The sequence below is a fragment of the Hemiscyllium ocellatum genome, chromosome 3 (assembly GCF_020745735.1).
Source record: "Hemiscyllium ocellatum isolate sHemOce1 chromosome 3, sHemOce1.pat.X.cur, whole genome shotgun sequence".
Classification (NCBI taxonomy): domain Eukaryota; kingdom Metazoa; phylum Chordata; class Chondrichthyes; order Orectolobiformes; family Hemiscylliidae; genus Hemiscyllium; species Hemiscyllium ocellatum.
In genome coordinates, this window is record NC_083403.1 from 53309933 (window position 1) to 53337280 (window position 27348).

Consider the following 27348-nt stretch of genomic DNA (forward strand, 5'->3'; position numbering starts at 1 on the left):
CATTACACCACTAAAGTACTTCAGGTGGATAGTGGATATTTTCTAATCAGCCTGCTCAGAGGTGGGATTACACTAATCTGTTGGAGGTGGGATTCCAATTCAGGCATCCTGGTCCTTGTGGCAATGCTAATACTGCACCATAAGACCCTTTCAAGTAGGTTTTTAGATGTTAGTCATCAGCCTGTTCAAATGCATTATCTTATACCTCTGGAGCAGATGGAATTTGAACCTGGGCAAGAGATCTAAACTGTTCCCACATGTGTTTGACGACTAGCAAATGTTAAACAGGCCCCTAGCTGCCTGCTTTGTGATGGTTTTGTCAATAGCACCTTCCTTACCAATAAAATTAGTGTGTGTCAACCCACAACATGAAGACTGCTGCAGTTCCAGAAGACAGCTTACTACCAACTTGTCAAGGACAGCTAAGGGCAGATAATAAATGCTGGCCCAGCCAAAGACACCCACATCACATGAATGAATAAAAATAAAAATTCAAGTTTAGGTTGAAGTTGTGTGAAGGTCAAGAAATAGCTCACAAAGATTTTCTTTATTAATGCTTGCATTGTGCAGAGTTGGCCTTTTAACTCTGAGATCTTTGCTTTCAGCTCGGTCTAATAGAATGGAAGTCTATTCTCTCTGCTGGCTACAAGGATTCCATGTGAAATGAATTTTGTCCATGTCAGTCCAATTCCTTATGAGCATTAACCTGCAACAAACCTCAGTGCCTAAGTATAAACAAGGAAGTACCTTGCATTTTCATGTTTGATCCCTGTTGTTAAATAGGAAATTGTGGAAAGGCCATATAGTCACTGCAAAGTCCACAAGGTAATGAATGAAATAAACGGTGAATCAGTTTTTGTTGTTATTTATTTGGAATAAGTATTGATCAGAGCATTGGGTAAACTGCCATGCTCTCCTTTAAACTGTGCCATTAGGCCTTTTGTTTTCCAACTGCAACTTCAGTTCATTGTCTCACTTGAAATAGAGCATTTATTTCAACAGTATTATCGGATTAGCTTAAGAACTGAAAATGTTTTGACTTGAAAATATTATTGTTGGAAAAATATAGGTTGGAAAAAAACGTGGTGTGCAAAATAGTTTGGAATAATATCTGATTGCTGCAACTAGGACAGTGATGCTTTTCTGGGTTCACAGCTAAAGCACACTTTTGAGCACTGCAAAGGAATTTAGTTCTAAACATAGCATTCTAGCTGTGGTCTAGAAAATGGCTCCTCAGTCGCTCTCTTGATCCTTCACCATGACTTTGACGAAAATCCTGAAAAAATTGTGTAAATATCTGTGAAACCGTTTTGGTCATAGATACGGTGAAATATCACACAATCCTTACAGAAATTCAATATCCTTACCACTTTACTTTTGTATTCTGTGGCTTGAATTATAAAGATAATCTTTCCCTTTCATATAGTGGTGTATTTAAACTCACAAGTCTTCTTCAGTATGTTTCTATTCCACTATGTTTTCCTCATTTAGTTACTCCAAAAATGCATTACATCACACATATCTGTATTATGTTGCATCTTTCTGATCATTCTGTAAGCCGGTCGCCTGAAATCATATATAGTTCTCCTGCCCGTTTTTGTGCCTCTTATTTTGACAAATGTTGCAATTATATTCCCTAAATCAAAGTTCAAATCACAAACATTGGACAGAATGAAACAGCATCTTGGGGATGCTGTTCTCAATGCACCTCTAATTTATACAACACTTATGACCAAAACCTTTAGGTTTCCTGTTCATCAAGCAAGTGTCTAACCATGCTCTTCTTGTACCATCAACCTGAGTTCTTCTAACAAGCCTTTTGTGAAACATTTTCTCGATCCACATACAACATAACTAATCTATCCAACACATCAACTAGTCAAAAACACCTGAAGCTGGCAGCTAATGACATGACTGAGACCTGAATGCTGTATTGATCCAAAGCTTTTTTCAATATTCCTTCAAGGAACGTGGGTATTGCTGGTGACAACAGCATTTGTTGCCTATCCATAATTACCTCTCACCAGTTATGAATCTGGCACATTGCTATAGGTCTGGAGTTGAATAGGCTAGATCCTATAAGGATGGCTGATTTTCCTCCATTTTAGAGCATTGGTGAACTCAGTGGGGTTTTATAACAATGATCATGATTTCACAGTCACTATTACTGCAAAGTTATTTCTGTATTTTCTCTTTTAATTATTTGACTTTAAACTATACCAATAAATTTGACAACTGTGATGAAATACATGGCTAAATGTATACCCCCAAGCTCCAACAAGTAGTCAATCAATCATTCTTTTGGTACACTGCTTCCTTTACCAACTAGAAAGCAAAAAGACCCATCACTCAGTTGGATATTGCTTGTCTGTCAAACAAGCAAACTTTTTTCCCCACATTTTTGATCTTTTAAATCTGGCAAAGAGAAATGTTCAAAGAAAATAGAAACAGAAATTTCTGGAAAAACTCAGCAAGTCTGGCAGCATCTGTGGAGAGAAAGAAGTGTCAAGGGTTCTGAAGAAGGATTACTGAATCCAAAATTTTAACTCTGCTTTCTCTCCACAGATGCTGCCAGACCTGCTGAGATTTTCCAGCAGTTTCTGTTTTTGGTTCTGATTTCAAGAACCTGCAGTTCTTTGAACAAAAAAACACAAAGAAAATGACTGAATCAGGAGAGAGACGATAGATGGAAACTTTACAGGGGCGTGAATAATATGGCCTATGGCAAGAAATCTGGGAGAATCATGGGAGAAGTCTAGAGAGGCCTTCCTCGAGTCAGGAATGACTATTTAAATTTTCCAACAGAGTTCCAGGTGTCCAGACAAGATTCTTGCTAGGGCACAGCGAGGTGCCTATTAGCAGAGATTATTGGTTGTTGTCAGTCTCATTAACTGCAGATCTCGCTTCCATAACATTCAGCTTCAGAAACTAGCTGCCAAGAATTCTCAACATGAAAGCCTGAGTACTTAGAGAGTAAAACATAATATACAACCACAAAGATAGAATTACAAATCTCCATGTATGAAATGCAAGCGGCGAGGCCAGTGTGCAGACCAAAGGCAAGGTCAAGGGCTGGTGATGGTGGCACCTGAATTGGCGCTTTAGCAATCTTCTGTGTGGCAGTGGCTGAAGGCCTGGATTGGAACTTTGGTGGTCTGGGACCCCAAGAGTAAGCTCAACAAGGCAGTGGAGGTTGTGAATCTGCTGTGATGAGGAGAGCAGGAGCGATTGAGCCAGCGCATGCCATAGCCGAGGAGATCAGGTCCTTGTAGGCAGCATGGTCCCAGCATGGCTAAGCACTTAAGAAAGACTTAATCTAAGAAGAACTGTAGTGTTTAACTTGCAATTTTATTTTTTTATGTAATACCAAGAGTGACTATAATGCTTAACTTTTTACCTCTTTCCTTATTTCTTTCTATCCTATTCTTAACCTATGAACTTGTACCTAAAAGGTGCTGTGTGTGGCAACATTGAAAACTTTTCACTGTACACCTATACTTTTGTACTTGAGTACACATGATTGTAAAGTCTAAAGCAAATTGATATATTAATTATGTATTGGTTTAACTTTTTTTCCAGTTTAAGTTCTAATCATCTTGATCAAGCTCTTAAAAAATCAGACATAATTATTCAAGGACAAGTAAGATTTCTAACAAATCTTCTTAAAACATACATGCATCTGAGTATTTTGGATTTCCAGTATGGCAATTTGATTAACTATTTTAATGTTAAATATACCTTCAATATCATTTTCTTTTTGATGAATTATATCATGCAGAGGGAGCTGAGATTCAAAGTTTGAAGAATCAGATTTTTGATGTTCAGAGCTGGAAAATTTTTGACACCCACAAAAATCAAACTAAATGTCAGCTGCTACTGGTAAGTACAAGCTGATATTTATTGTTATTTTGTTTTCTGAAAGACAAGGTTCATTTTAACGATGAACACAAGTCAGATTTTATTGGGCCTTTATTGGAGTAGGTTTTCTGATGCAAGGGCTTTGATTTTCTTTCTGTGACTCTTTTTTTTAACTGCAGGTGTTGCTATTTTCTTGCAATCAGTTTTGTTCTGGGGCATTTACAGCAGATAGATTTGACAATAGTACCAATGGAACAGGAGTCCAACTAATGGAAAAAGAAATTTAAGTAACTTGTTGCAATCAAGTTAAAATATTTTAGAATAAATATTGGCATATGAAATAGGAGCAGAGTAGACCACTGAATCCCTCAAACCTGTTCCACCGTTCTATAATATCACTTTTGATCTATTTGGGTATTGAATTCTGCATTTCTACCTTGCCTCAATAGCTATTTACTCTCTTGGCTATCTACAATCTACTATCTCAACCAAAAAGGTGGCCAAAAAATCCATCATAAAATATAGAAAATAAACTTTGAGGGTAAACCTGTAAGTAATATCAGAATGGATAGCAAGTGCTCCTTTAAATGTATAAAAAGGAAAAGAATGGCCCAAATGAACATAAGCCACTGAAGGAATGAGGCTGGGGAAACAATAGTGAAGAATTGTGAAATGGGAAAGGAGTAGGGTAAATACTTTGCATTAGTATTCATAGTAGAACACATTAGGTAGCATTTTAAAAATATTAATTCATCAAGCTGCAAAAGAGTGAGAAGTAAATACAATAACTATTGCTATAGCAAAAGTATGAGGCAAACAAATGGGGCAAAAGATAAATAAATCTCTTGAACCTGATGTGATACATCCTGGGATATTGTAGGAAGTAGCTACAGAAATAGTGGATAGGTTGGTTGTAATGTTTCAAGAATCTTGGAAAAGTCGAAGAGGATTGGAAAATTGTCAAAGTATCAGGTTTATTCAAAAATCGGTAACTGTAAGGCAGTTAGCTTAACATCTGTAATTGGGAAAATGGTTGAGTCTATTTGAAAATATGCAATAACAATGCATTTCGAAATATATGATATGATTAAGCAGAGTCAGCAGAGCTTCATTGAAGGGAAAATAATGCAAATGTAGTAAAATTCTTTGAAGAGCTAACAAGCGGGATTAATAAAGAAGAACTACAAATTGTAATGTATTTGGATTTGCAAAAGGTAATAGATATGATACCATATGTAGGCTACTTTATAAGATAAGAGCTCATGATTTTAAGGGTGGTATGCTAACATGGAGAGAGAATTGACTAATAGAAGACACAGAGTTAGCAGAAGTGGGCCATTTTCAGGCTGGGAAAACTGTAACTGGTGGAATGTTACAAAGAAAGAATGTTGGAACTGTAATTATTTACAAATGTATAAATAACGTGGATGAGGGAATTACTGTATTACTGCCAAGTTTATAAATGGCACAAACTTGGTGGAAAGGCAAGTGGTGAGGGGGACATAAGAGTCTAAAAAGAGATATAGGCAAGTTAAGTGAGTGGGCAAATACCAGGTGGAATACAGTGTGGGAAAATATGAGATTAAGCATTTGAACAGGAAGGATAGAGGACTGAATATTATTTAAACAGAGAAAGGCTGCCAAAAGCTGCAAGGTAGAGGGATTTGGGGTCTTGTGCATGAATCACAAAATGCATATGACTTTAGCAGGTAGTGGGGCAGGCAAATGGAATGTTGTCTTTCATTTCAAAGGGAATGGAGTACAAAATTACGTATCTTGCTGAAAGTATACATGGCACTATTTCGAATACACTTAAAATACAGTGAACAATTTTTGTCCCTTTACTTAAGGAAAGATATTTTCCATTGGAGGCAGTCCAGAGGAGAGTTTCTGTGGTAATTTCAAGGCTGGAAGTATTTTTTAATGAGGAGAGGTTGAATAAGTTGGGCCTGTGCTCATTGGAGTTTAGAAGAATGAGAGGTGACATAATTGAAACATACAAAGTTTTAAAAAGGGATGTAACTAGTTTGCAGGAGATCACGTTTCACAATGTATTTGAGATGTAGTCTCACCAATGCCCTGTTTAATTAATAGACAAGAAACAATAGACTATAGATGCAGGAGTAGGCCATTCTGCCCTTCGGGCCTGCACCACCATTCAATATGATCATGGTTGATCATCCTTAATCAGTATCCTGTTCCTGCCTTATTCCAATAATCCTTGATTCCACGATCCTTGAGAGCTCTATCCAACTCTTTCTTAAATGAATCCAGAGACTGGGCCTCCACTGCCCTCTGGGGAAGAGCATTCCACACAGCCACCATTCTCTGGGTGAAGAAGTTTCTCCTCATCTCTGTCCTAAATGGTCTACCCCGTATTTTTAAGCTGTATCCTCTGGTAACATCAGCGGAAACATGTTTCCTGCTGCCAGAGTATCCAAACCTTTAATAATCTTATATGTCTCAATCAGATCCTCTCTCTGTCTTCTAAACTCAAGGGTACACAAGCCTAGTCACTCCAGTCTTTCAGTGTAAGGTAATCCCGCCATTCCAGGAATATACCTCGTGAACCTATGCTGCACTCCCTCAATAGCCAGAATGTCTTTCCTCAAATTTGGAGACCAGACCTGCACACAGTACTCCAGGTGTGGTCTCATCAGAGCCCTGTACAGCTGCAGAAGAACCTCTTTGCTTCTATACTCAATCCCTCTTGTTATGAAGGTCAGTATGCTATTAGCCTTCTTCACTACCTGCTGTACCTGCATGCTTACCTTCATTGACGGGTGTACAAGAACACCCAGATATCTCTGTACTGCCCTTTTACCTAACTTGATTCCATTTAGGTAGTAATCTGCCTTCCTGTTCTTGCCACCAAAGTGGATAATCATACATTTAACCACGTTAAACTCCATCTGCCATGCATCTGACCACTCACCTAACTTGTCCAGGTCACCCTGTAATCTCCTAACATCCTCATCACATTTCACCCTGCCACCCAGCTTAGTACCATCAACAAATTTGCTAATGTTATTGCTAATACCACCTTCTATATCATCAACATATATTGTAAAAAGCTGCGGTCCTAGTACTGATCCCTGCGGTACCCCACTGGTCACTGCCTGGCATTCCGAAATGGAGCTGTTTATCACTACTCTTTGTTTCCTATTGGCCAATCAACTTTCAGTCCAAGTTAGTACTTTGCCCCCAATACCATGCGCCCTAATTTTGTTCACTAACCTCCTATGTGGGACTTTATCAAAAGCTTTCTGAAAGTGCAGGTACACCACATCTACTGGATCTCCCTCATCCATCTTCAGCATTACATTCTCAAAAAAGCATCACATCTTTAATTTTATGTGCTATTCTTCTCATAATAGGATAGCCAGGCCATAAGTACAATTCTGCTGCTGTTGATGGCCATAGTGCCTTATGGATGGCCAGCCTTGAGTTGCTAGATCTGTTTGGAGTTTGTCCTATTTAGCATGGTGATAGTGCCACAGAAAATGATGGATGTTATTCCCAATGTGGACTGTGTGGTGGTTGCTTTTACCAATTGGCAGATTGGTAAGGGTGATGTCAAAGATGTTGGTTCCCTCACCACCTGCCACCACCCCCGTCTAGTAGCTGTGTCCTTTAGGACCCAATCAGCAGTGCTGCTGCTGAGCCACACTTAGTAGTGGACACTGAAATCCCCCAGCCAGAGAATATTTTGTACCCTTGCCATCCTCAATGCTTCCTCTAAGTGTTGTCCAACATGGAGGAGGACTGATTCAACAGCTAAAGGACAGTATGTGGTTATCAGCAGGAGGTTTCCTTGCCCATGTTTAACCTAAAGCCATAAGACTTCATGAGATCCTGAGTCAATGTTGACTCGCACAGCAATTCCCTGCCCACTGTAAATGACTATGCCACCATCTCTGCCAGGTCTGTTCTTCCAGTGAGACAAAACATATCCAGGAATGGTGATAGTGATGTCTGGAATATTTTCTGTAAGTAATGATTCTGTGAGTTTCACTATATCATATATATATATTACTATGCAGGGACAAAGCAGAGAACAAGATAGGAAAGATAAATTAAACTGCATTTATTTCAATGCAAGAGGCCTAAAAGGGAAGGCAGATGAACTCAGGACATGGTTAGGAACATGGGACCAGGATATCATAGCAATTATAGAAACGTGGCTTAGGGATTGGCAGGACAGGCAGCTTAATATTCCAGGATAGACATGCTACAGGAAGGATAGAAAGGGAGGCAAGAGAGGAGGGAGAGTGGCATTTTTAATAAAGGATAACATTACAGCTGTACTTCGGGAAGATATAATATTAGATTACTTAGTGTGGAAACAGGCCCTTCAGCCCAACAAGTCCACACCAACCCACCGAAGCGCAACCCACCCAAACCCATTCCTCTACATTTACCCCATCACCTAACACTATGGACAATTTAGCATGGCCAATTCAACTAACTTGCACATTTTTGGACTGTGGGAGGAAACCGGAGCATCCAGAGGAAACCCACGCAGACATGGGGAGAATGTGCATACTCCACACAGACAATCACCTGAGATGGAAATTGAACCCGGGTCTCTGGCACTGTGAGGCAGCAATGCCACCACTGTGCCATACTGCCACACAGAAAAATTCCCGGAAAAAAAATCCAGGGAAGTTATTTGGGTGGAACTGAGAAATAAGAAAGGGATGATCATTTTATTGGGATTGTGTATAGACGCCCTAATAGTCAGAGGGAAATTAGAAACAAAGTTGTAAGAGATTTCAGTTAGCTGTAAGAATAAAAGGTGGTTATTGTAGGTGATTTTAACTTTCCAAACATAGACTAGGACTGCCATAATGTGAAGGGTTTAGGTGGAAAGGAATTTGTTAAGTGTGTACAAGAAAATTTTCTGATTCCATATGTGGATGTACCTACAAAAGAAGGTGCAAAACTTGACCTACACTTGGGAAATAAGGCAGGTCACGTGACTGAGGTGTCAGTGGAGGAGCACTTTGGGGCTAGCGATGACAATTCTATTAGTTTTAAAATAGTAAGGGAAAAGGATAGGCCGGATATAAAAGTTGAAGTTCTAAATTGGTGGAAGGCTAATTTTGATGGTATTAGGCAAGAACTTTGGGGGCAAATGTTCATAGGTAAAAGGACGACTAGAAAATGGGAAGCCTTCAGAAATGAGATAACGAGAGTCCAGAGACAGTATATTCCTGTTCGGGTGAAAGGAAAGGCTGGTAGGACATGAAAAATGTATTGCTGGAAAAGCACAGCTTTACAAGGATGTTGCCAGGGTTTGAGGATTTGAGGTGTAGGGAGAGGTTGAATAGGCTGGGGTTGTTTTCCCTAGAGCATCGGAGCTGAGGGGTGAGCTTATAGAGGTTTATAAAATCATGAGGGGAATGTATAGGGTAAATAGATAGTCTTTTCCCTGGGGTGGGGGAGTCCAGAACTAGAGGGCGTAGGATTAAGGTGAGAGTGAGAAGATATAAAAGAGGCCTAAGGGGCAACTTTTTCACGCAAAAGGTGGTACGTGCATGGAATGAGCTGCCAGAGGAAGTTGTGGAGGCTGGTACAATTGCAACATTTAAAAGGCATTTGGATAGGTATATGAATAGAAAGGGGTTGGTGGGATATGGGCTGGGTAAAGGCAAATGGGACAACAATAAGTTGGGATATCTGGTTGGTATGGACCAGTTGGATCGAAAGGTCTGTTTCCATGCTGTACATCTCTATGACTCTATGTCAGGCTGATGCTTGACTAGTCTGTGAGATAGCTCTCCCAATTTTGACATTAGCCCCCACATGTCAGTGAGGAGGATGTTGCAGAGTCGACAAGGTTGTTTCTGCTGTTGTCTTTTCCGGTGCCGAGATTGATGCCAGGTGATCAATCAAGTTTCATTTCTTTGAAACTTTGTAGCGATTGATACAACTGAATGGCTTACTCGGCCATTTCAGAGGGTAATTCAGAGTCAACCACATTGCTGATTGAGAGTTAATTGAGAATCAACCACTCATGCACTGGAAAACCTAAATCTGTCTGTACCTCTGAATTCCAAAGTTGTTCTCCTTAAGAAATAGACTGCCTTTCCATTCTTCCTAACAAAGCGAACAACTTCACATTTTCCCACATTATATTCTATCTGCCATGTCTTTGCCCATTCACTCAACCTATTTTTACCTGTCTGCATCCTCCATCTGTCTTTATTCTATATTTTCCAACTATTTGGTGTTGTCTGAATATTCAGCTATCATCTTGCTCCACTCATTGACGTAAATTGGAAAAAGCTCAGATGCCAGGACAGACCTTTGCAAGAGTACACTTGTCACATCCTTCCAAACTGACACAGGTCCACATGCACATGTACTCTCTTTTCTGACATCAATCTCCTATCCATGCTGATTTGCTAATACCTATCCCATTAGCTCTTATTTCCACAATAACCTGTCACGTGGTACGGTATAAAAGGCCTTTTGGAAACCCAAATACTATAAATCTGCAACTCCTATTTAGAACTCCAATAAATTTGTTCAACATTTCCCTTTGACAAAGCCATGCTGACTCTTCCCAGTTACCTTGAGATTTTCTAAATGCACAGCAAAAATATGACAAACATTAAACTAACTGCAATGGCTTCTTGTTTTTGGCCTCCTTCCCTTCTTGATTAGAAATTTTATGTTTGTTACTTTCTCGTCTGATGGAACCTTTCCTGAATCTAGATAATTTTGGAAAATTAACACCAATATATCTCCTCCCTCATTAGTTACCTCTTTTAAGACCCAAGGGAAAAGTTCATCTAGTCCTGGAAACTTGTCAGCCATAGCTCCATCAGTTTGCTGAGCATTATATACCTCCTGTTTATAAAAGCACTAAATTCCTCTCTCAGTTTCACTTCCTAGTTTATTAGAAATTTTATGACATTTATAGTGAAGGCAGAACAAAATATTTGTTCATTTCATCTGCCACTTCTTTTTATCTACTGTTGAATATGTTTTCTTGACTTTCAACACGATCAACACTCTTTCCTTTTTAAATACCTACAGAAACTCTAATTTTCTGTTTTTTCATTCCTAGCTAGGTTCCTCTAATACTCATTTTCCATCCCTACTTTATCTTAACACTGCATCTTATCACTTTTGACCCTCCCCAGTATCTAGGTTAAAATCCTTTCTACATAATTCATTGAGCAATTCAGAAGAAAACTGTTCTTTCTCAGCCCGGAGCAGATGTTCTGAACTTTGGCATTAGGCACACAATGCAGCCACCTAACTCATGCTCCTGCTACAGGGGTGCTGTTAATCCTTCTTACTACCACTACTACATTCCATGTAGCTTCCTCACCTGAATGGCATCCTGTACCATGGTGTTATTATCAGTAGTCTCATTCTCCCTCCAGCCCCAGCTTTATCCAAACATGCTAAGAGAATCTCAGACCTATTAGACAATTATTGTAGCCATCTCTCTTTCACTCCTGCTCTCAGTCTTCACTGGCATCATTTAGATTCACAGCCTCCTGTCAGCGACCACTAACGAAATCAGAAAACTCTGTCTCCTGAATGGTATGACTGCCTTCTGGAACAAAGAGTCTAGGTACCAGTCTCCCTCCATGATGCAGCACAGTGTTGCTGATTCAGTCTTCTGCTCTGAACCATTGAGCCAAAGCTGCTTACATTTCAGACATTGACTGCAGACATGCTTGCTCTGGATCTCAATGATATCCATCAGCACTCACATGCTGCAGCTTTGACACATCATTTGGCTTGCCATCCTTTAAATATTTAATTAAATTGTTCACTTATTTAGATTGCATCTTTGTTTATATTTTATTAACTTTATCACCAATTATTGTACAATCATAAATCTACGTTAAAGAATAGGAAAGGCCTTAACCAGTTACCAGAGACTCACTAGATACAGTTCTCTTGCTGTAATAAACCAAGATCCACAATGAATCTTGTTCTGTCTCTGACTACCTGTCTCAAGGTCCCTTCCTTGCCTCCTGTTGTGGCTAGCACTAATGATCTAAAAGATAACAGATCACAAAAACACACTCCAAAGAAATTTTCTATTTGAAAGGGAATGAGCTAGCATTCAATCTTCCATCAGTTCAAAGCAGGGTCAAGTGCATATTGACAAAAATGAGATTCTGTACTTCTAATAACAACTTACATTTACATTACATCTATAAACTAGAAACATGCTCAAGACAAAAAAGTCAATAATTATTTGAAACAATTTACACTATTCTTTGCTAAAAGAGGTGCAGTAACACTATAAACCTAAATAAACAAAAAACAGAAATTGCTGGAGAAACTCAGCAGGTCTGACAGCATCTGTGGAGAGAAAACAGAGTTAATGTTTAGAATCCAGTGACTCTTTTCCAAGAGAACTTTGTTTTATTATACGCCTAAACATTTGGACCATCAAGATTGAGTGGCACCGTAGATATCGCAATTAAAAATGTGAGTTTGTGAAGGTATCAGTATGAACAATGTTTGAACTTGAATTATCTGACCATCCATGTCATCTGACTGAATTTTCAATTGAAGCTTCTGTGAGAATGTGAGAGTAATGAAAGCAAAAATGTAGGAAATAAGGGGAGCATTCTTTTTAAATTGAGGCAAATATGAATTATTTTGTTGCTTTACAAACATGTTGATATTAAAATTCAGTGATTCACATATTTCTCATTTATCTCTTTTATAATTAAGTTACCCTTTAATTAACTGAGTAAAATATATGACCAAAGGAATCAACAATTTCAAACTCAATATAATCTTATTTACTAAATGGCTGCCAGTCAAATGGAACATACATACATGTGTTGCATATTTGCAAATCCATCTGAATGATTAGATTTTATTTTAGACCTCGGAAGAGTAACCCACAATGGGATGACCGATTTCGAGCTTCAAGCTAACGTGGCAATTTCAGAGGCAGATTCCTGAATCAAGAGTGTGAGTAATGTGTAAAAACCCTGACTACATTGCTAGTGAAACAAAAGGCATTGGATTCAAATGGAGTTGAGTGCATAAATGAAGACAGACATCCCAGTACTAGGGGAGTGATGTGCTAGATCTTGAAAGAGATGAAAAACTGAGGCCCCGTCTGCCTCTCAGGTGGAAGTAAAAGATCCAAAGGCACTATTTTGGAAAAAAAATGACTCTGGTGGCTTGGCTAATATTTATCCCTCAACCAACATGACAAAAACATGACATTGCTGAATATGGATGCTTGCTGTGTACAAACAGGTTGCCATATTTCCTACATTACAACGGTGACTACACTTCATAAATGTATAGTTGACAGTGAAACAATTTGACATTTTTTTTGTTGTTAATGATGTTATGTAGATGCAGACTTTTTAACTGACATTTGCCTATTAATCAAATGAACGTCCATGAATTATCCCACAGGAAAGGTGTCAGGGTCTGAAAAGAAGAGGTTAGAGAAAATTTGACACGAGGTTGTAACCTTCCGGAATTTCCTAGCTTCTAGGAAGGTGACAGTGATCAGAAAACAGCAAATGTAAAGTCTCTTTTTTAAAAACACATTGGGGATAGAAGGCAGGAAATTATCAGCCAATTACCCGAATATCTTCATTGGGAAAATGATAGAACAAAGTATAAGGAAGTAGAAGAACATTTCAAAAGTTGTAATACAATCAGGCAGATTCAGCATGACTGTATGAAAGGGAAATAATATTAGAAAACTCTATTTAGTTTTTTTTTAAAGGAGTGTAAGAAGGATAAGTAAAAAGGAATCATTGGAAGTAGTAATATTTGGATTTTCAAAAGGCATTCAATAAAGTGCCAGACAAATAATTACACCTCAAGATAAGAGCTCATGGTGTTCTGGCTGGTGACATAGATAGCCTAATTAGCAGGAAACAGAAAGTCAGGATAAATTAACTGTATGTCACAAAGATTCCATATTTTTAAACAAAAATGGAAATGCTAATAGCAAATGTCATATATTCTAATATCCAGAATTAACATGAGGTAAACACAAATTAACAAGCAAACTGTGGTTATGACTAAATGGCCATACAACCAAAATAAAGCCCAGAAATTCTGTCAGCTGCCATCCAGATACCAAAGAACACTATGAGTCATTGAATTTCTTCAAATCTTTTTGTATCATAAGGGACCTCAGCCTGTCTAATTTAAAAATGTGTCCATTGACTTACCTTCAAACACAACTCCAACTCAGCCTGAAGGTCCTTTTACTTCTTTGGCTTAAAATGAGTTGTCAGGTCTCCAACTCAGGTTATCCCAATAACAGCTCATATCCCAGTTGTTCAATCTCTTTTCCTGAGACTGCACCACTCAGAATTGGCTGTGTTTCAACACAATATCTACACATTCCCAGTTATCCAATTACATCGGACAGCCATTTCAGCTTTCCTGATTTCACGCTGGTCACAGAGCCAGTGAAAAACTTTAACTTGTATTTAGATTCTTTAATATAGATTTTAACCGATTAGCTTCTTCTTATAGGATTGATCAGTTTCCTGGACAATCAATTGTGATGCAAATTCTGATGTAAGATCATAAGATATAAGAGCAGAATTTGGCCATTCAGCTCATCTGCTATGCCATTCCATTAAAGCTGACCTGTTTCTCAACCCTAATCTCCTGCCTTTTCCCCGTAATTCTTGATCCCCTTACGAATCAAAAATCTATTTATCTCTGGCTTACATACACTCAATGACTTGGCCTCCTGAGCCTTATGCAGCAATAGCTCCACAGATTCAACATTATCTTGTTGAGGAAATTCCTCCCCATCTCAGTTCTAAATGATGATCCCTTCCCTCTGAGGTTGTGTCCCCGGATCTTAGTATCTCCTACTAGTGAAATTGTCTTCTCCATATCCCCTCTATCCAGACCTCTTAGTATTCTGAAAGTTTCAAGGAGATTCCCACTCATCCTTCTATACTCTATTTTAGCACAGACCCAGAGTCCTCAGCTCCAGGTGTTTCTCAGGGTAGTGTCCTACACCCAACCATCTTCATTTGCTTCATAAATGACCTTCCCTCCATCATAAGGACAGAAGTGGGGAAGTTCACCAATGATTGTACAATGTTCAGAACCATTTGCAACTCCTCACAAACTGAAGCAGTCCATGTTCAAATGCAATAAGGTCTGGACAATATTCAGGCTTGGGCTGACAAGTGTTAAGTTACATTCATGCCACACAAATGCCAGGCAATAACAATCATCAACAAGCGGCAATCTAACCAACGCCATTGACATTCAATGGTGTTACCATCACTTAATCTTCCACTATCCCCAGCATCCTGATGGTCACTATTGGCCAGGAACTCAACTGGATTCACCACATAAACACCATGGCTACAAGAGCAGGTCAGAGGCTGGGAATACTGCAGCGAGTTAAACATCTGCTGACCCCCAAAACCTGTGCACCACCTACAATGCAAAAGTCAGGATTGTGACAGATTGCTGGCCACTGGCCTGGACGAATGAAGCTCCAGCAACACTCCAGCGTGACACCATCCATGATATAGCAATCCATTTGATTTGCACCACATCTACAAACATTCTGTTATTCTACCACACATACTCAGTCATAGCAATGGGGATCATCAAAAAGATATATTACAGGAATTCACCATTGATCCTCAGACAGCATCGTTCAAACCCATGACCACTTCCATTTTGAAGGACAAGGACAGCTACATGGGAACACCAAGTTCTTCTCCAAGACACTAACCATCTTGTGTTGGAAATATATCACCATTCTTTCATTGTCGCAGGGTTAAAATCCTGGAATTCTCTTCCTCGCAGCTTTGTGGACCTACCTACAGTGTAACTGCAGCTCACTGCCACCTTCTCAAGGTCAACCAGGAATAAGCAATAAATGCTGGCCAGCCAGCAATGCCTGCATCCCACAAATGAATATAAAAACAGAACAAAAACCTTCTCATATGACAAGCTCTTCATTCTTCGGGTCATTCTTGTGACCACTTTCAGAACTCCTTTCAAGGCCAGCACATCCTTCCTTACATATGTGGCCCAAAATTGCTCACAATTTTGCAAATGCAGTCTGACCAAAGCCTCATACAGTGTCAGCAGTACATTTCTGCTCTTGCATTCTAGCCCTCTCAAAATTAATGCTGACAGTGCATTTGCCTTCCTGTCAACTGAATTTCCATATTAACTTTAAGAGAATCCTGAACTAAGACGCTTAAGTCCTAGGTGTTTCAGACTTCCAAAGTCTTTTCCAATTTAAAAAACAATCCATACCTCTAATATCCCTACCAAAATCTGTTCATAACATCACAGTTTCTCACATCCTATTCCATCTGCCACTTCTTTGCCCAATGACCTAGCCTATGCAGGTCCTTCTGCCGTCTCCCTGCTTCATCAACACTACCTGTCCCTTCGTCTATCTTTGTGTCATCTCTAAATTTAACAACAATGCCCTCAGTTCTTTCATCCAGATCATTAATGTATAATGTGAATTTTAGTCTTCCCAATACTAAGCACTGTGAAACTCTACTATTCACTGGCTGCCACCTGAAAAAGACCCATTTATCCCCAATCTCTGCCTTCTGCTAGTCATCCACTCCTCTATCCATGTCCCTAACACCATGAGGTGTTATCTTAATTCGCAGCCTCTTGCGCGAACCTTGTTAAACACCTTTTTGGAAATCTAATAAAGATCATTTCCACTGGCTTTCCTTTGTCTAACTTTCATCAAAATGTATCAAAAGCTAATACTTTAATTGTTATAATATCTTGTTTTGGCCTCTAAAAATGCAAAAAAAAAGTCTAAGACTATAAATCGCTCATGATTTCTGTTCAGTTGGATAATCACAGTAGTTCTACAGATTTACCATTTTGTTTTTGCATACGTTGACAGCTTAACATGAAAAAATTGCCTTTATATATTCATCTCCTATGAAATCTAATTTCAGGGAGTTGACATCTACGTGCTGGATTCTGGTAGTTGCTGCATTTTTCCAAATCTACCTCTTCAAAAATATTTTGATCTCTCTGTATATTGTATAAAGATTAATCTGATAAACATGGAGATAAAATTGGATAGGGAAGCTTTTATACCTGTGATAAAATTCACCTGATTTCTACAGCATGGAGACAGGCCCTTCGGCCCAAACAGTTCATGCCGACCAAAATGTCTATCCATGCTAATCCCATTTCCCTGCACTTGACTCATATCCTTCTAAACCTTTCATATCCACGTATTTGCCCAAATTCCACTTAACTGTTATTAATGTACTTGCCTCAACTACTTCTGCTGGCAGCTCATTCCATATGCATACCTGTGTAAAAAAGTTGCCCTTCAGGTTCCCTTTTATTCTTTCCCTTCTAACCTTAAACTGATGCCACCTAGTCATCAATTCCCCAACCCTGGGAAAAAGACTGAATGCATTCACCCTATCTATGTCTCTCGTATCTTATATACTTCTATAAGATGCCCTCTCAGTCTCCTATGCTCTAAAGAAAAATGTCCTAGCTTTTCCAAACCCTCCCTATAACTCAGTCTTGACAACATCCTTGTAAATTTATTCTGCACTCTTTCCAGTTTAATAACATCCTTCAGAACTAAACACAATATTCCAAGTGCAGCCTCACCAAAATTCTGTACAACTGCAACATAACTTCCTGTTCAATGCCCTGATTAATGAAGGCCAGTATGCCAAAAGCCTTCTACACCTGTGAAGCCACTTTCAGAGAACCATGGACCTGAACTCGGTCCCTCTATTCCACTGCACTCCTTAAGGCCCTACTATTCACCATGAAATTCCTGCCTTTTTTTGACTTTCCAAAATGCAAGACCGCACACTTATCTATAATAACCTCCATTTGCCATTTCTCAGCCCACTTCCCCAGCTGATCAAGGTCCTGCTGCAATTGTTGATAACCATCCACACTGTAAACAATATGGCTTATTTCAATGTCATCTGAAAACTTACCAATCATGCTTTGTACACTCTCATCCAAATAATTGATATAGGGAACAAACAACGGTAGATCCAGCACCGACTCCTGAGGTACACTTGTCACAGGTCTCCAGTCCAATAAGCACTTTTCCACGATTACCCTCCACTTCCTACCATCAAGCCAATTGCATATTCAATTTGCCAGCTCTCACGGATTCCATGTGACCTAACCTTCCAGACCAGCCTATCATGTGGTATCTTATCAAAGACTTTGCTGAAATCCATAGACTGTGTCTACCGCCCTGCCCTTATCGATCTTCCTGGTCACTTCATCAAAGAACCCTAACAATTTTGTGAGGCATGATCTCCCATGCATCAAGTTCTTCACTGTGAAATGCTTTTGACCCAATCACGAGACAAAAATCCATTTGTGTTACTCTTTTACCATTCTAGATTTAGGGGAAAAGTGCATGAAGTAAGCACACAGAAGTCAATGGCATCATGGTAATAACACAAGTAATCAAAAGACTAAGCCCTATGATCTGGGCAACCAGGTATAAATCCAACTATTTTAGCTGATGGAATTTAAATTCAATCATTAAACCAGTAATTCAAAGATGGTCTCATGAAAATATTATTGATTGTCATTAAAAAAAAATACTGATCTGGTTCACCAGTACCTTTAGGGAAAGAGATCTGCCTTTTTTTAATTTATTCATAGGATGTGGGCCTCATTGACTTGACCAAATGAGAAGGTGGTGGAGAGTTGCGTTCTCATACGTCTGCATCACCCACAGCACAAATCAGAAGGAAATTTCAGCATTTCAATCAAGAGGCAGTAAAAGAATGATGCTATTGTATCAAGTCAGGATGGTGTGTGACTTGGAGGGAATCTTGCAGGTGACAAGATGCATATGCTGCCCTTTTCCTTGCAGGTTTTAGAGGAAACAGGTTTGGAAGATGCTGTGGAAAAGCTTTGGTGAATTATTGTAATGCATCTTGTAAATGGTACGCACTGTTGCCACTTTGTATTAGTGGTGAAGGCAGTGAATGTGAAATGTAGTGGATGGTGTGCCAATTAAAGAGACTGCTTTGTCCTGGATGGTGTCAAGCTTCTTAAATGCCACTGAATTTGCACCCCTCCAGGCAAATGGTTAGTATTCCAAATATTCCCGATTTCAGTACTGTTCGTAGTCAACACAGGCTGAGGGAGATGGGAGGAATTTTTTTTTGCCACAGAATTCTAAGTCTCTGTTCTATCTTGTAGCAATTGCAATTTTATGGCTAATCCAGTTCAGTCTGTGGTCAAAGGAAATCCCCAGGATATTGCCAATGGGGGCTTCAGTGATAGTAATGTCTTTGAACATCAAAGGGCAATGGCTAGAATCGCTTTTGTTGGAGATGGTCGTTACCTAGCACTTATGAGCCCGAACCACAGGCAATTGAGCATCCAGCCCAAGTTCCTGGAACTGAATTTAAAGAATACCAATATAACACCTCGGTGGACTCTGCTATGTAATTACTTCCATCCAATGCCAAGTATTTTGAGGTCAGAGAAAGTAGAAGCCCAATCTAATCTGTCAATAATCTCACCCTCAGAAGAATGCTGCTTACTGTAACAGTACACATGTTCTTTTACTATTTAGTGATGTGTCAGATTTAAAACAGCTTTTTTTGTTGTTAATTGTCAACTACTAGAAACTGGTTTAATTTAAATTAATTTTGATTGAGTCCTTCATCAATGTCAGACAGCAAGAATAGCTGTAATGTCATCAGAATTCAAGTTTACATAATCTCTAAAACAGATATGTTCCTTAGATTCTAGCTGTGCATTTTACCATATAGCTTCAATTGATATCTTGAACTATTGAAAATAAGAAAGTTTGGGATGAGAAAAAGCCCATTTAGCTTGACAAACCCATTCAATGCAGATTTTTTGCACTCCTCATAATGAGTTTGATGTATATTGTGATTTGTGATTAAAATTTACCTTCGTAAGATCCCTCCTAAAAGAGAAGCATTGAGACATTCTGGTGGTGACAGACGCCTTTTCACTTCTGCAATGGTCACTTTATATTTGGAAGTAGAGCTGAGTAGAGACAGACGTCCAGGAACAGAACAAAACAGGTCCGTTGGATTAACAACGCAAGTGCTACCTAAAAACAATACAATAAATTGTGAAATATGAACTGATTGTGATTCTTTCTTTGTTAAAAATATGTGGTTGCAGAAAGTGATTAAAATGTCTGCACAGCAGCACATCTTACCTTACAACATTTCAAGATAATAAGTTTGCATATGAATTGAAAGCTAAAAAATCGTAAAGGTGTGCTATAATTTGGCTAAAACAGACTAAATCAAAAACTGGATAACTATCAGATATTATTGTCATCAGTGATCAATCAAGAGATCATCACAAAGATGATTTACACTGCCAGTACAAAGTAGGAAACCTCATTTGCAAGACCATTAATATTCTGGCATTGCAGAAACGCACTAAATTTATTCCTAATCAACTAACGACATTGAACTTTATTTCTGTGTTGGCAGATAATCACAATTTTTCCCATTTCTATTTCCCATTTCTAAAACCCTCTATTTCATTATGATTACCCTGCACTGCTCAAAGATAAAATCAACCACAATGAATCCCTACAAGTCTCCAGTGACTATTTGCACCATATATTATTGGACTCAACCAACTAGAATGAGAAGTCTTAATTTCTTTCCCCAGTCTGTGATTATTTTTGCTAATTTTGACTGGTGCTGTGACGGAAATGTTACACTTGACAAACCACTAAGTTTCACCTCATTTTGAATTTCTGAGAAATTCTAACTTCGTTTTTGGATAAACGTTGATGTCAAAGAGATGGGACAGGACCCAGATTCTAACTCTAATTTATGTTGAATTAACTCATAGCAGTAAGTGTAACAGTACGAGCACAACAATTGCCTTCAGCACATCCCCACAAACACCTGGGAATTTCTGGCCCAGGACCATACAATGTGGAGAATGAACATCCAGGAAGGTGTCAAGCACCTAGAGACTTACAGTAGGGAATAAAAATGGAAACCAGGCAAAAACAGCAAAAGGAATGTGCTGTTGTGGCAATGTCCCACCCATCCCTTCCTGTGACCACCATCTTCCTCAAGTGTAACAGAGCCTGCAGTAGCCGTATTGGTCTGTACAGCCACTTACGGACTTACCCTGAGAGTAGAAGAGAGTTATCTTCGTCTGTGAGGGACTGCCGATGATGATGGTGGTTTAGGAAAGTGAAAAGTCCAATGTTGGCAATCATAATTATTTTTGAACAATTTCTGTTGAAAGTAGAATGGACACAGGCAGGGTTTGGATGAGGGCAGTATCAGGGTTAGATATGATGATCCAAAAGTTGCATAATCTGGAAAATCTCAGTATTAAGAATGAAATGTGATCATTTGAATGGTGTAATATTGAAGTTTAACCAGTGAAAATTGCACAAACTCCAAGCATAGGGCACTTGCAACTTAGCCAAAGCCTTAGCATCCATTAGGATAGTAGCATATAGGATTTTCTCGAAAAGAAAAATGAGTAATCTCAAGATTTCAGGAACAGTTCCTGCAGATCCTGTCCGTGAGCCTGTGTGGCTGATTACTTATTAATAATGCCCTTAACAACTGTGGATTTTCCTAGATCAGGCATCCATCCAATTGCTTACATTCTTTCACAAATGATCGACATAGTTACAAACTATAGCATCAGGAATGGGACCATGGGAACCACTTTAAGCCTATTTCCTTCAAAGGAGGGTGGTCACTAATTGATCATTTAAAAACAGATAGCATGGGCTTGAGTTCTTGATGGTATGGTAACAGGAAATATAAACTGCTCATGAATGTAATGGTGAAGAATATAACAGAATAATGCCTGACTCTATACCACTATCCACTGATTCATAATGAGCACATAATATATCTCATAAAATGGTGTGTCACCATTTGGAGTTGTGGATTTCCAGCAGAGTGTGCTTTCTCTCTGCAAACCGACAAAATGACTAAATTTTTTAGGCTTTTTTCTAGCCCATACTGCCCAAGATCAAAGCTTATAACTGGAAGCATGCGATCAGTCATGTGTTATAACATGCACTTTGTTTGCATAATTTGAGGAATTATAAGTATCTTGGGCATAAGTGGAAAAATATGTTGAATTTTGCTTGAGATAATTGAAACTATGAATTGTACATTTAGGAAAAATAACTAATTACACCAGATTTATTGGGCAGCGAGCAACTAATTAATTAGTAATGATGGTTTTTTAAGAGGATAGAATATTCATTTTCAAAAATTATGTTGAAATCATGGGAATATATATGTTCATTGGCATCCAATTATTGTAAGAAAATATTAATGCCCTTAGCCACTTCTCCATGATGTAAGTTTAAAAATTATATTTAGAAATCTTAATGAATTATTGACAAATTTGCTTTAAATAAACTGCTTAATGCTTGTGTCAAGACCATGAACATAATGAAGATAAGATGAATTTGCTTGTTTTATGTTAAATAGCCTTGTTAACATTTTTTAACAAATGTAACGTTCATGGTTGAACATAGCTCAATTATTAGTAAAATGGCAAAATTTCCAAATATTGCTGCATTACACAAAATAGGGACAAAACAGTAATGTCTTCAGCAGAAAATTCATTGCGCTGGTTAGTACTTATCTTGAGATTGCTTCCAACAAATACAATAAATTATTAATCCATGCTCAAGAAGTGTTTATGAAGAAAAATGAAACTCCTCTTAACGAAAAAGATAAATACTATTTTCTTCCTAAATGAATAACTAGCTAACAATATTACACTCTGAAACATTCTACATTTCAAAAACAGAGTGGGTCATTTTAGCATTTATCACTGAGTGAAAATGGTTGAAATTATCTGGCCATTTATTAACAAGAAAGAGATTTTTAAAAATTTTTCATCAAAGTAATAACTTTAACAAGTTAGTCACTTATATTGTTGTACAGTACATTTTGCACAAGATCTCAAGTTAATTATTCAGGAGGAAAGCTATTCAATGTATCCAGATCTTTCATCATGGAAGATTACACCACTCCCCACAGAACTCATCAACTGTGGATTCGAACGACTTCTTAATCAGCGTGTGTGTTCGACACTATTCTCCCTAAAAGTCTGTTATATGCACTGATCATTCTTTGGATGGAGAAAAATTACCAAACAGTCCTAAATTTGCCTTGAATTTGTGTCCTATTATCCTCCCTCTCCTTTTGACATTTAATGGTGTTACCATTACTGAATCACTCACTATCAATATTATGGAGGTACCATTGATCTGAACCTGAAACTGAACTGGACTAGCCATATAAAAATTAAAAGGCTAAAAATCCTGGAACAAGGAACTTACTTCCTAACTCCACAGAGCCTGCCCACCGTCCATAAGGCATTAGTCAGGAAGATGGTGATATTCTCCCCACTTGCAGCTCCAACAGTTCTAAAGAAGCTTGAAACCATTCAGGGCAAATTTTATTGGCATCAAGTCTACAGACATTCACTCCTCCCACCTCTGATCCTCAGTTGTATCAGTGTTTGCTATCTTTAAGATGCACTGCAGAAATTTACAAAGGCACCTTAGACAGATCCTTCCAAATCCACAACTGTTATCGCCTGTAAAGACAAGGGCAGCAGATATGTGGGAATATCACCAGCTGCATGTTCTCCTTCAAACCACTCACCATCCTGACCTGGAAACATATCATTATTTTTCAGTATCTCTGCATCAAAATCCTGGAACTCCATCCCAGCAGAAATATGCATCCACCTGCAGCAAATGAAATGCAGCTCATCACCAGCTTCTCAAGGGCAACTACAGTTGGGGAATAAAGGCTGACTTAGCCATGATACACATAATTTAATTTTAAAACAGGTATCTATAATTAACTTTCCCATATTATTTAACACATAAATGGGAACATCCTTCTAACATTCCATTCTCCAAACATTTGCACTGTGATGGCCTTTTCTCAAAGATTTACAAAAAATCCTCCAATCATTCTCCAAAACTCATATCTTAAGTCAAAGATCTCATTCATGGATCCTCTCTATATTGTTTCTTGCATTTGAAAAGATCAGAATCTAATGAAGGACAGCACTTAGCACCGAATACCATGAGTTGGATTTATTTTCTTTATTCTTCAGCATTATTTGATCTTGCAGTGCAATTTGCAGTAAATGCAAATTGTGGTGATAAACATAGCATGGGGCACCTGGACTTGGCTGAGTAATGGTAATTTTGTTTGTCTAGTTCCTTAAACAATAAGAATTAATTATTTAAGTAATTAACATGCACATGAAAGTTATATGTTTATGGGGATTCACAGCAAAACAAATTCTTCTTTGCTGTACAGAAGCCTTTTTAGCTATTTTGTCTTGTTCCTACCCTACATATTCTTAAGCAATGACATTTATATCCATTACACACTTGCCGATCCATTTTCTTTCTATTTTATGATTTAGATATGTTATTTAGTGCATCCATTCTGCTCTGGAAGATTTACTTCCTTTCATCAATTTCCTAGTTAAAGTTCCATTCTAGTTATGTGTTTAATGAGGCATGTCCAGGACAATTCTTATTAATTACTAATTGATTCCAAAGCCAGTGAAAACATAAATTACTTTATTAATAATTTCCATATACCATTACTTAGCAGATGTAATTTTGTGTGCAATTTTGCTCTGCTTTTATGGCACACATATTGCAATTTTTGATCCTCATCGACAGTGAGCTCCAGTAAGAGTGTCAAAATGCATCCAGCAATTTAAAGTAATTTGCAATTCATAGCAATATTCCTTCCCACCATCGATTCATGTTATTAATGCAATAATAATGATGGGCACAATGGCTCACTGTAAATTCAAGGCCATTGTCTCCCTCCTCAATGTGCAAAATGAACATAATGTAGCCTAATGCTCAATAGTTTGAGTATTCTCTCACTAATGTACTGCAATATGATATAGTTCAACATTCTAGTAGTTTGCTAATTGTTATGTAGCAATGGTTGGACATGTTTATTGTTGATTTGCATAGAGTGCATCTTTATCAAGGAAAGGGCCATTCACACAGTACAATTCTTTTTTTTCTATATGTAACATTCTTTATTAATAAGAAATAAATATTATTGTTCTGATCAAATACACAATTTTCCCAACTCAATTTTTACTTCTTCACTGCCACTTAATTGGGCAAAACCTATAAGCTTGACAAATATTCATTGAGTTTCTAAAACCATATCATTGGTACAAATTCAAAATTAGTGTTGTCCAAAATCTCTTCTTAACACAACCCATATATTTCTCCCCACCTGCATATAATTCCTTTCATAAGGATTTGTTGTTTCCCAGTCCTCAACAAATTTTTTTTTTCATTGTCAAAATTTACCATAAATCCTCACAGCTTTCAGGTTATTTGTCTTTCATTTGGAACGATAGCTAGATGCTTTTCGGAATCTCAGAAATTCACATTGTAAAGATTTTTTCACTGAAGATATTAATACTTGAAAATAAAAAATGTCAAAGAGATGGAAATGAAATACACAAAGAATAAAATACTGCAGATGATTAAATTTTGATATGAAAACAGAAAATGCCACAAATAGTCAAGTAACAATGACTAAAGTTTCAGGCCCATGGCCTCTCAGCAGGAAGACTGGAAAATACCCTGTGGAATCCATCTCAGAGTGTCTACACTTTGGGGTATTTAGGCGAAAGTGATGACTGCAGATGCTGGAGATCCAAGTCGAAGAGCATGGTGCTTGAAAAGCACAGCTGGTCAGAAAGCACCCGAGGAGCAGTCGAGTCGACGATTGGATAAACTGCTCCTCATTCTTAACAATTTCTCCTTTGAATCCTCCCACTTCCTCCATACCAAAGGGGTAGCCATGGGCACCCACATGGGCACCAGCTTTGCCTGCCTCTTCATCAGGTACGTGGAACAGTCCACCTACTACAGCTACACTGACACCATTCCCCACGAGGAGGTTGAACAGTCCCTCAACTTCATAAACACTTTCACCCTGACCTCAAATTCACCTGGACCATCTCGGACACCTCCCTCTCCTTCCTGGATCTCTCCATCTCATTTCCAGAGACCAACTCAGCACAGACATCTTCTTCAAACCCACCGACTCCCACAGCTACCTGGACTACATCTCCTCCCCCCCACTCCCCTGTAAAAATGCTATCCCGTATTCCCAAACCCTCCACCTCCACCGCATCTGCTCCCAGGAGGACCAATTCCACCATAGAACATTCCAGATGGCCTCCTTCTTCAAAGACTGCAATTGCCCCTCCCACATGGTTGATAATGCCCTCCAGCACATTTCATCCACTTCCCATAAATCCGCCCTTGAACCCCATCCTCCAACTGTAACAAGGATAGAACCCGCCGGTCCTCACCTTCCACTCCACCAACCTCCGAATACATCGCATCATCCTCCGCCATTTCTGCCACATACAAAGAGACCCCACTACCAGGAATATATTCCCCTCCCCTCCCCTATCTGCATTCTGGAGAGACCATTCTCTCTGTAACTCCCTTGTTATGTCCATGTCCAGTACGAACCCATCCTCCGCTCCCAGTACCTTCTCCTGCCACCACAAGAAGGGCAAAACCTGCACCCACATCTTCCCCCCTCACCTCCATCCAAGACCCCAAAGGATCTTTCCACATCCAACAGAGATTTATCTGTACTTCCACACATGACATCTACTGTTAGTGAGTTTTGAGTAGATTTGTAGCTCAGGTTGAGGATCTGGGTGTGGGTTTGCTTGCTGAGCTGGAAGGTTTGTTTTCAGACATTTAGTTACCATACTAGATAATGTCTTCAGTGAGCCTCCAAATAAAGCACTGGTGGTGTGGCCTGCTTTCTATTTATGTGTTTGGGTTTCCTTGGGTTGGTGATGTCATTTTCTGTGGTGACATCATTTCCTGTGGCAATGCCATTTCCTGTTCTTTTTCTCAGAGGGTGGTAAATGGGATCCAAATCAAGGTGTGTGTTGATAGAGTTCTGGTTGGAATGCCATGCTTCGAGGAATTCTCGTGCATATCTCTGTTTGGTTTGTCCTAGGATGGATGTGTTGTCCCAGTCGAAGTGGTGTCTTTCCTCATCCGTATGTAAGGATACCAATAAGAGTGGGTCATGTGTTTTTGTGTCTAGTTGATGTTCATGTATCCTTAAAAATCACACACCAGGTTATAGTCCAACTGGTTTGTTACTAGCCACAAAAAGACATGACCCATTCTCACTAGTATCCTTACATATGGATTAGGAAGGCCACCACTTCAACTGGGACAACACATCCATCCTAAGACAAGCCAAACAGAGACATGCACCAGAGTTCCTAGAGGCATGGCATCCCAACCAGAACTCTATCAGCAAACACATTGACTTGGATCCCATTTACCAACCCCTGAGAAAAACAACAGGAAATGACATCACCACAGGAAAAACATCACTACAGGAAATGGCATCACCAACCTAAAGAAACCCAAACACATAAATA

General features: G+C 38.8%; 1 protein-coding gene across 1 annotated transcript in view; it reads right to left on the reverse strand.

The window, feature by feature from the left end:
- Window positions 1–27348, reverse strand: part of tfap2d (transcription factor AP-2 delta (activating enhancer binding protein 2 delta)) — a 116567-nt gene that overhangs the window by 65939 nt on the left and 23280 nt on the right. The window contains exon 4 of the mRNA XM_060820707.1: window positions 19780–19945. Coding sequence (XP_060676690.1) covers window positions 19780–19945 — 166 coding nt within the window. The remainder of the gene's footprint in view (window positions 1–19779; window positions 19946–27348) is intronic.